The sequence below is a fragment of the Dryobates pubescens genome, chromosome 31, assembly GCF_014839835.1.
Source record: "Dryobates pubescens isolate bDryPub1 chromosome 31, bDryPub1.pri, whole genome shotgun sequence".
NCBI lineage: Eukaryota > Metazoa > Chordata > Aves > Piciformes > Picidae > Dryobates > Dryobates pubescens.
The window spans coordinates 10,722,707-10,736,879 of NC_071642.1; the positions used below are offsets into that span (position 1 = coordinate 10,722,707).

The 14,173-nt window shown below is 59.3% G+C and overlaps 1 protein-coding gene across 1 annotated transcript; it reads right to left on the minus strand.

The window, feature by feature from the left end:
* Positions 1-11,486: 11,486 nt before the first annotated feature.
* LOC104301287 (nodal homolog) lies at positions 11,487-13,164 on the minus strand. The gene is made up of 3 exons (XM_054175208.1): positions 12,957-13,164; positions 11,743-12,515; positions 11,487-11,639 (listed from the first exon to the last, which is right to left on the minus strand). The coding sequence occupies exons 1-3, from the start codon at positions 13,162-13,164 to the stop codon at positions 11,487-11,489; spliced, it is 1,134 nt and encodes a 377-aa protein (XP_054031183.1).
* Positions 13,165-14,173: the final 1,009 nt, after the last annotated feature.

The window sequence follows — 14,173 nt, forward strand, 5'->3', positions numbered from 1 at the left end:
GAGGTCTCCCCTGAGCCTCCTCTTCTCCAGGCTAAGCAACCCCAGCTCCCTCAGCCTCTCCTCACAGGGCTGTGCTCAAGGCCTCTCCCCAGCCTTGTTGCCCTTCTCTGGACACCTTCAAGTGTCTCAATGTCCTTCCTAAACTGAGGGGCCCAGAACTGGACACAGGACTCAAGGTGTGGCCTAACCAGTGCAGAGCACAGGGCACAATGACCTCCCTGCTCCTGCTGGCCACACTATTCCTGATGCAGGCCAGGATGCCATTGGCCCTCCTGGCCACCTGGGCACACTGCTGGCTCATGTTTAGGCAGCTGTCAATCAGCACCCCCAGGTTCCTCTCTGTTTGGCAGCTCTCAGCCACTCTGACCCCAGCCTGTAGCTCTGCATGGGGTTGCTGTGGCCAAAGTGCAGCCCCTGGCACTTGGCCTTGTTGAATGCCATCCTGTTGGCCTCTGCCCATCTGTCCAGTCGGTTGAGGTCCCTCTGCAGAGCCCTTCTGTCCTCTAACTGACCAACATCTGCTCCCAGCTTGGTGTCATCTGCAAACTTGCTGATGACTGACTCAATCCCCTCATCCAGATCATCAATGAAGATGTTAAAGAGGATGGGGCCCAGCACTGATCCCTGGGGCACACCACTGGTGCCTGGCTGCCAGCTGGCTGTGGCACCATTCACCACCACTCTCTGGGCTCAGCCTCCAACCAGTTCCTAACCCAGCTCAGAGAGCTGCTGTCCAAGCCAGGGGCTGACAGCTTAGCCAGCAGTCTGCTGTGGGGGACAGTGTCAAAGGCCTTGCTGAGGTCCAGGTAGACCACATCCACAGCCTGCCCCACAGCCACCAGGCAGTCACTGGGCATAGAAGGAGATCAGGTTGGAGAGGCAGGACCTGCCCTTCCTAAATCCATGTTGGCTGGGCCTGAGCCCTTGGCCATCCTTCAGGTGCAGTTATTGCCCTCAGGATAATCTGTTCCATGACCTTCCCTGGCACTGAGGTCAGGCTGCCAGGCCTGGAGCTTCCAGGTTCCTCCATCCGACCCTTCTTGTGGATGGGGACCACCTTGGCCAGTTTCAGTCACCTGGGACCTCTCCAGGGAGCCAGGACTGGAGGAAAATGATGGAGAGCAGCTTGGCAGCTCATCTGCCAGCTCTCTCAGCATCCTGGGATGGATTCCATCCAGTCCCATGGACTTGTGAGTGTCCAAGTGGCTCAGCACATCCCCAACTAATTCCTCATGGATTTCTGGGGCATCACACTGCTCCCCAACCCCATGGCCCAGCTCAGGAGGCCACTGGTGCTGAGCTCCTGCCCTGCTGTTAGACATTGAGGCAAAGAAGGTGTTCAGGACCTCAGCCTTTGCCTCATCTCCAGTCAGTGTTCCCCTCCAGGTCCAGTAAGGAGTGCAGGTTCCTCTTGCCCTTCTTTTTAGTGTTAATGTATTTGTAACAGTGCTTTTTGTTGTCTCTCACAGAGGTGTTCAGCTTCAGTTCCAGCTGGGCCTTTGCCTCTCTCATTTTATTCCTACATAATCTAACAGCTTCCTTGAACACACCTGGAGAAGCCTTCCCCTCCTTCCAGAGGTGACACAGCCTCTTTTTTCCCCTTCAATCCTCCAGGAGCTGCTTGCCCATCCAGGCCCAGAGCCTTCCCTGCCTGCTCACCTTTCAGCCCATGGGCACTGCCAGTTCCTGTGCCTTCAAGAGCTCCTGTTTGAAGCAGCTCCAACCCTCCTGGACCCCTGGGTTCTTGAGGGTTGGTACCCAGGGAGCTTTGCCAATAAGTTTCTTAAAGAGGCTGCAGTTTGCCCTCCTGCAGTCCAAGGTGAAGGTTCTGTTGGTGCTCCTCCCTATCTCCCTGCATATTGAACACTATCTCGTGGTCACTGCACCCTGGGCAGCCTCCCACGGTCACATCTCCCCCCAGCCCTTCCCTACTGGAGAGCAGCAGGTCAAGCAGAGCCTGGCCCCTGGTAGGCTCACTTAACAGCTGCAGCAGGAAGCAGTCCTCTATTCACTCCAGGAATCTTCTGGACTGCCTCCTCTCTGCTGAATTGAGTTCCCAGCAGATATCCGGCAGGTTGAAGTCACCCACAAGGACAAGATCTGATGATCTTGAGACAGCCTCCAGTTGTTTGTAGAACAATTCATCAGCCTCCTCATCCTGGCTGGGTGGTCTGTAACACTCAGTATCACCAAGGTTGGAAGAGACCTCAAGGATCATCGAGTCCAACCTGGCACCACAGACCTCAGGACTAGACCATGGCACCAAGTGCCACATCCAATCCCCTCTTGAACACCTCCAGGGATGGTGACTCCACCACCTCCCTGGGCAGCACATCCCAATGGTTAACAACTCTCTCAGTGAAGAACTTTCTCCTCACCTCGAGTCCAAACTTCCCCTGGCACAGCTTGAGACTGTGTCCTCTTGTTCTGGTGCTGGTTGCTAGAGAGAAGAGACCAACCCCCACCTGGCTACAGCCTCCCTTCAGGTAGTTGTAGAGGGCAATGAGGTCTCCCCTGAGCCTCCTCTTCTCCAGGCTAAGCAACCCCAGCTCCCTCAGCCTCTCCTCTCAGGGCTGTGCTCAAGGCCTCTCCCCAGGATGTCAGATTTGTTGGGCTGCCCTCTGATCTTAACCCACAGCCTCTCAATCCCTTCATCCTCCACCTCAAGTTCTGTGGCAGAGAGTGACTCCCTAATAAACAGAGCCACCCCTCCTCCTCTTCTCCCTCGCCTGCCTCTCCTAAAGAGCCTGTAACCCCCAGTGCAGCACTCCAATCATGTGTGCCATCCCACCATGTTTCTGAGGTGGCAACTCCATCATAGTCACCCTGGTGGGCCAGGACCTCCAGCTCCTCTTGCTTATTGCCCATGCTGCCTGCATTGGTGTACCTGCACTGCCTGCATTGGTGTACATGCACTGCCTGCACTGGTGTACCTGCACTGCCTGCACTGGTGTACCTGCACTGCCTGCACTGGTGTACCTGCACTGCCTGCATTGGTGTACCTGCACTGCCTGCACTGGTGTACCTGCACTGCCTGCATTGGTGTACCTGCACTGCCTGCACTGGTGTACCTGCACTGCCTGCACTGGTGTACCTGCACTGCCTGCACTGGTGTACCTGCACTGCCTGCATTGGTGTACCTGCACTGCCTGCACTGGTGTACCTGCACTGCCTGCATTGGTGTACCTGCACTGCCTGCACTGGTGTACCTGCACTGCCTGCACTGGTGTACCTGCACTGCCTGCATTGGTGTACCTGCACTGCCTGCACTGGTGTACCTGCACTGCCTGCATTGGTGTACCTGCACTGCCTGCATTGGTGTACCTGCACTGCCTGCACTGGTGTACCTGCACTGCCTGCATTGGTGTACCTGCACTGCCTGCACTGGTGTACCTGCACTGCCTGCACTGGTGTACCTGCACTGCCTGCACTGGTGTACATGCACTGCCTGCATTGGTGTACCTGCACTGCCTGCACTGGTGTACCTGCACTGCCTGCATTGGTGTACCTGCACTGCCTGCACTGGTGTACCTGCACTGCCTGCATTGGTGTACCTGCACTGCCTGCATTGGTGTACCTGCACTGCCTGCACTGATGTACCTGCACTGCCTGCATTGGTGTACCTGCACTGCCTGCACTGGTGTACCTGCACTGCCTGCACTGGTGTACCTGCACTGCCTGCATTGGTGTACCTGCACTGCCTGCACTGATGTACCTGCACTGCCTGCACTGGTGTACCTGCACTGCCTGCATTGGTGTACCTGCACTGCCTGCATTGGTGTACCTGCACTGCCTGCACTGGTGTACCTGCACTGCCTGCACTGGTGTACCTGCACTGCCTGCACTGGTGTACCTGCACTGCCTGCACTGATGTACCTGCACTGCCTGCACTGGTGTACCTGCACTGCCTGCACTGGTGTACCTGCACTGCCTGCATTGGTGTACCTGCACTGCCTGCACTGGTGTACCTGCACTGCCTGCACTGGTGTACCTGCACTGCCTGCACTGGTGTACCTGCACTGCCTGCATTGGTGTACCTGCACTGCAGCTGGGCTCTCACCTTCCCAATTAACCCTACCTTGTGCCCCACTCTTTCCTCTGCACAGGGACTGATTTCCTCACCCACCCCCTTCAGACCTAGTTTAAAGCCCCCCTAATGAGCCCTGCCAACTCTAGTGCTAGTGCCCTCACACCAGAGCAGGTTGCTCACAGCCACATCCAGCCTGGCCTTCAAAGCCTCCAGGGATGGAGGCTGTGCACTTGGTTACTGTACACTTGGGTCTGCCTTTCAGTGGGCAGGGACCAAGACCTCTGGGGAGAGATGGCTTAGCTGGGGGAGGGGGGTTAGAAATTGGTCTGGTTGGGTCTGGGAGAGGCATTTCCATCTTCTTGCTGTGGGAGTGTTTCCAGTGAGGCTGGGGAGACACTGGCACAGGCTGCCCAGGGAGGCTGTGGCTGCCCCCTCCCTGGAGGTGTTCCAGGCCAGGCTGGATGAGGCTCTGAGCAGCCTGGGCTGGGAGGAAGTGTCCCTGCCTGTGGCAGAGGGGTTGGAACTGGATGATGCTTAAGGTCCCTTCCAACCCAACCCATTCTATGACTCTCTCAACTTGCACCCCTCAGAGCCAGTGTCTCCCTTTCTGCTCTCAGTGTGGTGTGATGCCCACATGCTCTGGAGTGCTCTCCACGTGGCTTGCATCAGAGCTGCTGAACCTCCCAGGTGTGCTATCTCCTGGGGGTGCTGGTTGAAGCATCTCAAAGGAGGGTGATGCATATCAAGCCACGGCCTGAACCTCAGACTTCCTAAAGGACAATGAGTGTCTGTTAGATCAGCCCTGGCAGATAGCATTTAAATACCTGCTAATGAAGCTCAGTCCTGCCATCAGGATCTGCAGCCCTCCACTAATGAGTAACAGAGGAGAGGGAGACAAAGCCATTGCCACAGATAACCCTGCCTGGCTTGCAGATAAGGTTAAGTGTTTCTCTGAAACCTTAATGGGGACAGATCCGATTTTATTGCCCTCAGGTGTCACTTCAGCAGCCCTGCAGCTCCCCACCACTTGCTGGGGGTGGTTAGGATGTTAGGAGGTACCCCAGGGCCCGCAGCTCAGCTGGGCTCCTGCCTTCCTCAGCTAATATTTTCGGGTAGAAGTGGCACTTGAGGTGGATTTTCAGGTGGATTTTCAGGTGGACTCTTGTGCTGGCAGCACTGTTCAGACCCAGGTGCCCTCAGAGCCCTCCTGCTTGGGTTGCCACGTCCTAGCAACCTCCAGCTTCCATTTCAGAAGCTTTAAGAGACCTCAAACTTCCATTTCTGAAGCTTTAGAATTAAAAGACCTCCAGCTTCCTTTTCAGAAGCTTTAAGAGACCCCCAGCTTCCATTCCTGAAGCTTTAGGTTTAAAGAGACCTCCCTGTGCTGATTTGTCCCAACCTGGTTCCTTTGGGGGAGAGTGAAAGGACTGACAGACCTGGCTGGGGGTTGCAGTAATTCTGTCTCTGCTCTCCCTGTCGAAGCTCTTTTCCTGCTCTGTCCTGGCCAAAATGCTTGTGATGTGCCCCAGGGCTGTGGTGCTGAGGGCCATGGTCTAGCACCAGGCATGGTGGAGTTGGGGAATGGTTGGGTTGGATGGTCCTGAAGAGCTCTCCAAGCAAAATGCTTCTAGGAGTCAATAGAGCTATAGCTCAAGGGTGGCTTCACCACTGTGCTGCTGCAACCCTCAGCCCCACTGCAAAAGGAGCTCTGTGAACTGGGGAGAGGATTTCCCCCCCTGCACAACAGCCTCTGTTCTCCTCCCCCCACAACCTTAACATCCACTCCATCTGCCTTCAAAGTACTGAAAATGGGAAAGGGCTCTGTCAGCTCTGCCCAGACCCTGCCCTCTGCTTGCCCTGCAAGATGCCCATGGCCATGCCCAGCCCCAAACTGGGCTGGCACAGGGTGGTTGAGGGCTGCTGCTGGCAGAGCAACCATGAGATGTGGCCCTGGGCAGTGTCCTGCTGTGTTAGCCAGGGGTGAGATTTCAGTGTGGGGCTGTGGTGACCCCCTCTGACCCATATGGCAGAGCTCTCCTGCTGCCACCCTCAGCTAAAAGCAGCTTTCTGGGGGCAAACCCCAGCAGATTTCAGCCTTGCTGCTGGGGATTTTTTGGATCAAATTTCTGCCCCAGGAGCCTCCTGGTGCTGAGGTGCATTGGGGTTGGGTTTTTTTTGAGTACCAAAGTGTCTTTTCACAGAGTGAGTGTCAGCTATTGCACACAATGCCTTGAAATCCCCTGCCCTCCCACCCCCACACTGAAGGGTAACAAGTGGGTTTAAGTGTGAAGTATTTTCTCCATGCCCTCCCTCAGCTTTGCATCAGTATCTGCCTGTTTATGTAGATCTGGGGGGCAGCATCAAAGCTCCAGGTGCCTCTGAGAGTCATTCAGAGCCCATCATTCTGAGAGAGGGAGAGCAGCCTGCAAAGCACCCAGCCCAGGTGCAGGGGGAGGGGGTCTGGAGGGGGGTCACATCTCCCTCTTTGGCAAAGCACCCAGCCCAGGTGCAGGGGGAGGGGGTCTGGAGGGGGTCAGATCTCCCTCTTTGGCAAAGCACCCAGCCCAGGTGCAGGGGGAGGGGGTCTGGAGGGGGTCACATCTCCCTCTTTGGCAAAGCACCCAGCCCAGGTGCAGGGGGAGGGGGTCTGGAGGGGGTCACATCTCCCTCTTTGGCAAAGCACCCAGCCCAGGTGCAGGGGGAGGGGGTCTGGAGGGGGTCACATCTCCCTCTTTGACAAGCTTGGAAGTGGCTGGAAATGGGAATGCAGGCAGGAGATGGATCCAAAACCATCCATTTGGATTTCCAGGTGGACTCTTGTGGTGCTGGCAGCACTGTTCAGACCCAGGTGCCCTCAGAGCCCTCCTGCTTGGGTTGCCACATCCTAGCAACCTCCAGCTTCCACTTCATAAGCTTTAAGAGGCCTCCAGCTTCCATTCCTGAAGCTTAAGAGACCTCCCTGTGCTGCTGTTGATTTGTGACAGTGCCACATCTCATGGTTGCTCTGCCATCTGCAGCCCTCAACCCCCAGCCACCATCCTGTGCTGAAGGCTGAAATCTGCTGGGGTTTGCCCCCAAAAAGCTGCTTTTAGCTGAGGGTGGCAGCAGGAGAGCTCTGCCATATGGGTCAGAGGGGGTCACCACAGCCCCACACTGAAATCTCACCCCTGGCTAACACAGCAGGACACTGCCCAGGGCCACATCTCATGGTTGCTCTGCCAGCAGCAGCCCTCAACCACCCTGTGCCAGCCCAGTTTGGGGCTGGGCATGGCCATGGGCATCTTGCAGGACAAGCAGAGGGCAGGGTCTGGGCAGAGCTGACAGAGCCCTTTCCCATTTTCAGTACTTTGAAGGCAGATGGAGTGGATGTTAAGGCTGTGGGGGGGAGGCGAACAGAGGCTGTTGTACCAGGGGGGAAATCCTCTCCCCAGTTCACAGAGCTCCTTTAGCAGTGGGGCTGAGGGTTGCAGCAGCACAACTCCGCCAGTGGGTGAAGCTCATTCAGGCGTTTTTGGATCCATCTCCTGCCTGCATTCCCATTTGCAGTGCTTCCAAGCTTGCCTAAATCATGGAAGGAGGAACTCAGCTCCTTCCCACAGCGCATCCCAGCTTCAGCACCTTCCCCACAGTGCATCCCTGCTCGGGCAGGATTTGTTCCCCACGCAGCAGGAGGGGAGGCAGCTGTGGGTGGCTGCCTTGCACAGCTGGGACGCTCCGGGGAGGTCTAAGGGCCAAGTGTTGGCTTTGTCATCGCATTTTCCATCCCTGCCCCTTTTGATCTCCCTGTGTCCTGCTCCACATCTTGGTCATGGGATGAAAAATCAGTTCCCTGACCCAGCTAAGTGCCTTAATCCACCATTTGTATAACTATTGCCCCGGGAGCTTTGATAAGCTCTTCGATCTGTTTGCTGTCCCTCTTTCCTCCTGTGTCCAAAGTAAACTCTGCCTATCTTCCCTCCCTCCTCCTCTGCCATTCCTCTCCCAGGGCATGGGCACCAGCTGGCACACGGCTGGGTGGTGGCTGTGACTCCTTGCTGTCACCAGACACTGCTTTTGTCGTGGCCCAGGAAGGGACTGGGCCCATGGGGGAAGCAGGATGGCAGATCCCTGTCCTGATCCCACGCTCTGGTGCTGCCTGCGTGGTTTGCATCCAAGCCTCACACTGCCACAGGTCTCTGTGCACTTTTTCTGCTGGAAAACCTCCCCTGCTTTGGGAAGGCTCCATCCTGCCAAGCCCAGCCAGCCCTTCCCAAAGGAGAGACCTTGCCACCTCCAGGAGGGCAGTGAGATGCTCCACTGCAGGGCTTCTGCCCTGCAGCCCAAGTCCCTTGTGCTGATTCCTTGTACCCAGATGAGGCTCACAAGAGCCTCTCTGAGTGCAGGAGCTGGGTCTGGCTGTGTGCCAGTGGGAGCAGGGTGAAAGCCTCCATCTCCCACTGCCCCACCACCTTGTGCAGTGTCCCAGCAGCCTCCAGCCCTGGGCTGCTGAAAGGTCCTGGTGGTCACTGGAAAGGTGCTGAGTGCCAGGCCTGATGATGCCAGCAGGGAGGGCAGGGCCTCTATGGCAGGGCTGAGGCTGTCCCCCCACTCTAATGTCCCATTTTAAGGTGTTGTCCCCCCACTTGAATGTCCTATGGCAAAATCGGTGCTGTCCCCCCACTTTATTATCCCACTCCCCCACATCCCCACTTCGATGTCCCATGGCAAGGCTGGTGCTGCCCCCCCAGCTTTATTGCCCCTTTTCAAGGCTGTGGCTCTCCCCCCACTTTAATGGCCCAGGGCAAGGCTGGGGCTGTGCCCCCACTTTATTGTCCTGCGTGTCTGGGCTCCCGATGTCACGGAGCCGATGTGTACTGGGGCAGGAGGGGGGACGAGCAACAGAGCTCTCTCTCTCTGCTTAGAGATTAGGTCTCTGCTCAGAGCCTTGCAAAGCCTGGCTCATACCTTGCCTAAGCACAGCTTTATTGTCACCGTCCTCACTTTGATGTTTTCCTTACAGCCCTGGAATCTCAGCCTTTCCTTTTCCCAGGGCAGGGCTCCCTGTCCCCCCCAGCCTCCCCCCCCTCCCCCCAACTTCTGAGCCCGCTGCTGCGTTTCAGACAGGCTTGATGGAGGGGCCGAGATCGCAAAGATACAGCTGCCAGCGAGGGGTTGGGAGGGGTTCCTGGGGCGGGGGGGAGCTGGGGAGTGTAGGAGAGTGAAACCTTCTGGCTTCGCTGCTGGGGTGCCGACAGGTTTTGGGGAAGGAGCAGCAAATCCTCGGAGGAAGAGTGAAAAAAAAAAACCCCGAACGTAAAAGCTAATGTCCTTTTAGTGGATCAAAAGCCCGAGTCTGCAGGGGGTTTGGGTGCCTCCTGCCAGGGGTCAGCCCCACGCCCCAGCCCAGCCTTTGACAGCTCCTGCAAATGACCCTCTAATGACGGGATGGTCCCAGTGTGAAACGCTGCTGGAATATGTGAGCGGCCCAGGGGAGGCTCTGCGCCGGGGGGGGCATCCAGACACGTTTTGTTTATCCGCCGGCTGGGATGTGGATTGGGAATAATCAGGCTGGGCTGGCGATGTGGAGTCGGGGCTGCTGCTCCCAGGAGGGGAGGGCTGGGGAGGGCTGGTCCTGCAGGGCCACCTGGGCCAGCCGCTGCCAGCCCTGTCGCCTGGGGTCCTGCTCGTCCCCTCTGCTAGGTGCAGCTGGGGACCAGCAGTGTGTCCCCGTGCCAGGGGTATACCCTCCCCAACCCCACCCCCCCCACCCCCCCTTTTCACAGCCATAGGAAGCAGCTGGGGGAGCCCAGACCCATGGCTGGGGCTGCAATGAGGTGAGCTTGGCCAAACCTGGGGACTGACCCTCACTGCCCCAGAAGGAGCATCCCCAGGGGGGCATGGACATCCTGGGGGCACTCAAGACCCTGGGCATCACTTGAGCTGCCCCTCTCCAACCCCCAGCACCATCACCCATTGGGGGGTGGGGGTGGTGAGTGATGCAGAGCTGCCTGCACCAGCCACTGCTCATTGCTGTTGGAGGGCATGGCCCTTCCCTTGCTCTGGGGGGGTGAATAAAGGTGGGCACCTCTCTTTCCCCCCATCTACAGCACCTGCAGGTCCTTCCCTGCTTGCTCTGGACCAATCCCCCCCACCGGGGTGGGAGCAGCTTCTTCTTCCTCTCGTGTGAGCTCTCCTGCTCAGGGAGCTGTTGAGGAGCATCTTTTGCCCCATCTTGGGGAAGCTCTTTGCTCCAGCAAGCTCTGGCAGCATCCCACCCACCCCGGATGCAGGCTGCACCCAGAGATGATCCCAGAGCTGGAAGAACCTCTGGCTGCAGCAGACGTGCAGAGAGATGGGAGAGGGGAGGGGAAATTGTGCCCTGAGAAACCATTCAGCAGCAAAAAATGGGCCGTGGAGAGCAGCAGGACCTTGCCAGGTGTTTAAGACATGGAATTTATTGTTGGATTTTACACCCCTGACCCCTTCCCTGCCTCCCCATCTGACGAGTGGGGGAAAAGGTCTGAGCCAAGCTGTGGTTTTACAGAGGAAAATGGTCTGAGCTGAGATGTTGAAGGCTTGCTGGAGGCCTGAGAGGGCACCAAACCCAACCATGGGGCTACCCAGTTTTCAGGGGCACCTCGTTGGCCTGTCCCAACCCTCTTTGGTTCCTGATGCTTTGGAGAGGGATGCAGGAGCCCCAGATCCATCTTTTGCATCTCTCCCTGCATAGTCCTGGGCATGGAGGGTGTATGGTGGAGGTTGCTGCCTCCCCACCTGCTGCCAGCCAGCTCCTTCTGGCTCCATCCCTCTTGGGGTGATGCCCAGGGCAGGAGAGGGCTGTGACAAACCCCTTCCCACCTGGTGCTGCGTGTGGGAGCTCCAGACACAGGTCCAACACTTTAATTTGGGTTAATTGGCATAGAAACCTGCCAGAGTTTTAATTGACATAGAACAGAGGCCTCAAGAGAAATGCCTGAACCCCAGAAAGCTGCAGCAGTGCTGCAGTGTCCTGCCAGGAGCCCCTGGCCACCAGCGAGTCCTGTGGCGGCCCAAAGGGGCATGGCCACGGGCACCATGTCGTGGCAGAGAGCAGCACTGCCACAGCTCCAGCCCTGTGCCCCAGCTCCTTGCTCTGCAGAGCAGCACCAGCCCTCAGCTGCCTGGGCAGGCACCAGCTGCCAGCGCTGTGCCACCCAGGTAAACACAGCCCTTGGGCACCCAACTGCCCCGGCGCCGCCAGCAGGGAGATGTCTGATGTCCTTTGTCACACAGAGCCGGGATCTGTCCTCGCATTGTGGCAGTGTAGTGCTGCAGAGCCGCCAGTGGGCAGCCCCCTCCTTGCCCTGGCACAGCCAGAGCTTCGGCAGCCTCCGTGGGCTTCAGAGACAGCCCACGCCGGGCGTGCGGGGGGCGGGCAGCCCTCGGGGCCAGTCTGTGGGCAGAGCCGTGCCCCTTGCCAGCAGGGGCAGGGCTGGGCTCAGTTGCAGCCACACTCCTCGATGACCATGTCCTCGTGGTGCCGGATGACCGCTTTCCCCTTCTCCAAGTAGAGCATGGAGAGGGGACTCATCCTGACCGGGGAGCAGACAGGGCAGGGCACGTGGTTGGGCTTGTAGAGCTGCAGCAGACTCTGCGGGGAGACAGCAGAAAGGCAAAGCATCACCACAGGGCGTGGGGCCAGCGGGGCTGGGGGGAGGGCGTGGGGGGGAGCAGAGGCGGCAGCCCGCTCTTACCTGTATGTAGGCGTGGTTGGTGGGCTTGAAGGTCTCGTCCACGGGCGACGGGCACCGCCCCTCGCACCGGTAGGCGTTGTACTTCTTGGGGTGGACGATCCAGCTGTCCCAGCCGGTCTTCTGGAAGTCCACCATCATGTCCACCCTCCTGCACAGGGGCCTGCCCTCCTCCCCCGCGCTGCCACCGGTGGCATTGCTCACTCTGATCCTCTGCTTCTCCTTCCTGTTCCTGCGGTGCCGGCGAGCCCCGGTGGCCGGGGAGCAGTCACGCATGACGTGCTTGGAGGTCTCTGCTGTCTTGATCAGGCTGTGGTCTTCTGGAGACTTGTCCTTGGAGAAGACGAGCAGCAGGACTCTGTTCGTCCCGTCCAGGGGCTCCTCGGGGCCAGCGTCACTGGTGGTGGGGGAGGGCGTGGTGGTGGTGGCCGGGGCAGCAGATTCGCTCCCCTCCCCTCCCGTGGGATGATGGAGCCCAGGGAGCACGGCTTGGTGGAGCCAGGTCCGGAGCACGTTGGTGACCTCAAAGATTTTCCAGGATTTCTGGATGGAAGTGGGTCTGCCAGCCACGGTGCCCAGGAAGAGCTGCGGGGCACAGGTCTCGTCGTCGTCCGGGCAGCTCTGCCGCTGGCTGTGGTAGATGTCGAGGGACATGTGTTGAGAGGGGGAGACGTCGGGCAGGTGGAGACGGATCTGGGCAAGGCTCACGTCCTGGCTGCTGGACAGGGAGGACATGTCGAAGGCCAGCGTCCAGCGGGAGCCGTTCTGCAGGGAGACTGAAACGCAAGGAGCAGGGTGAGGGACCCGCTGGCTCCACCGGGACGTGCCAGCATGGCAGGGGACGGCGGCCGCGGGTGCTGCCAGGGCACGGTCCCCCATGCAGCACCCCCCGAGCGTGGGGACAGCGCCAGTCCCGGGGACAGGGATGCTCGGGGACGGTGGCGGCCCCAGTGACAGTCTCGGCACGGGGATGCTCAGGCTCGATGCGAATCCCGGGGACGGTGCTGGTCCCTGGATAGGGATGCCTAGGGACAATTTGGGTCCCAGGACAGGGATGCCCAGGGACGCTGCAGTCCCGGGGGTGGTGCCGGTCCCAAGGACAGGCATCCCTGGGGACAGCGCCAATACCAGGACAGGCATACCCCAGAATGGTAAAGGGTTCCGGGGACGGTGCCAGTCCCGGGACAGGGATGTCCGGGGCATTAGCCCCAGCTTACCGTGCGGGGAGATGCTGAAGGCAGCGGCGGCGACGGCGCGGAGCGGGGCGGGGGGGTCGCGGAGCAGCTGCAGCATCAGCGCGGGACATCGCGGAGGGGCGCGGGGGGTTGCCCATGTCGGTGCCCAGGTGGGTGCCCGGGTGTGTGCGCAGCCCAGGCGGAGCAGGACGAGGGCGTAAACCAGCGCGGAGCGCAGCGGGACCCTCATGGCTGCAGGGGCCGCTCGCAACCGTTCTATTTGTACTGCGGCCCCGAGCACCGCCCTGGGTGGCCCCGGCTGCCCCCTCCCCCCCGCCCCGACCCCCCACTCCCCGCCCTCCCCTATTCTCCCCGTCCCTATTCTCATCCCTCCCTCGCTCTCTCCCTTCGTCCCTATCTCCATCCTCCTCTCCTCCAGCCCCCAGTTCATCTCCCCCGTTCCTCCCTTTCTGCATTTCTCCTTCTCCCCATCCTTCCCTCCCTGCCTCACTCTCCATCCCTCCATCTTCTCCTTCTCCCCATCCCTTTCTCCATTCCTCCTTCCTGGGCTTCTCGCCACCACCAGCCCTCTCCATCTCTGCCATGTTGGGGGGGAGTAGCCACCCCCTTGCTGTATGGGGACACAACTGACCCCAGCACCCACCAGCAGTGGTCCTGTCCTACTCCTTGGAGAAGGGAACCAGGACCTCTGGTACCCTTGGATATCATCCCTGTCACTCCCCCAGCCCCATCCAGGCAAGGATCTCCCCCTCCTCGGTTGCCCTTCTCCCTGCGAGGGTACAGGGTGCAGGACAGGACAACAGAACCTGTACCGCTGGGTGCAGGGGGGTGATGCCAGCTGGGCACCATCCTTGGATGAGCCTTGCCCGAGGACAAGCCTTGGAGGGATGCGTCAGGGCAAGGATGCTGCAGGTCCAAGCAGAGGGGGGTGATGGGTGAGTGTCACAGAGGAGCAAGTGCAGCCATGGGGACACATGGCCAGGTGTTACCCCCGGCACAGCTGTCCCCAGACCCCCGAGGTGTGAGGAGCCGAGCAGGGAGGTCCCACACGTCTCCCAGCCCTCCCAGCAAGAGGGTTTCACAGAGTAGCGGCTGGGGAGGTGCTGCTCCTCCTTTGGGAGGGGAAACAGCTCAGCCTTCCCGCGGAATCCCCTGCCACAGGGCCACCGTCAGAGGGGAGCCCACGGGAGCTACTGATGGCATCCTCCTGCCCTGCTGGGCACTGGGCTCCCTGGCTT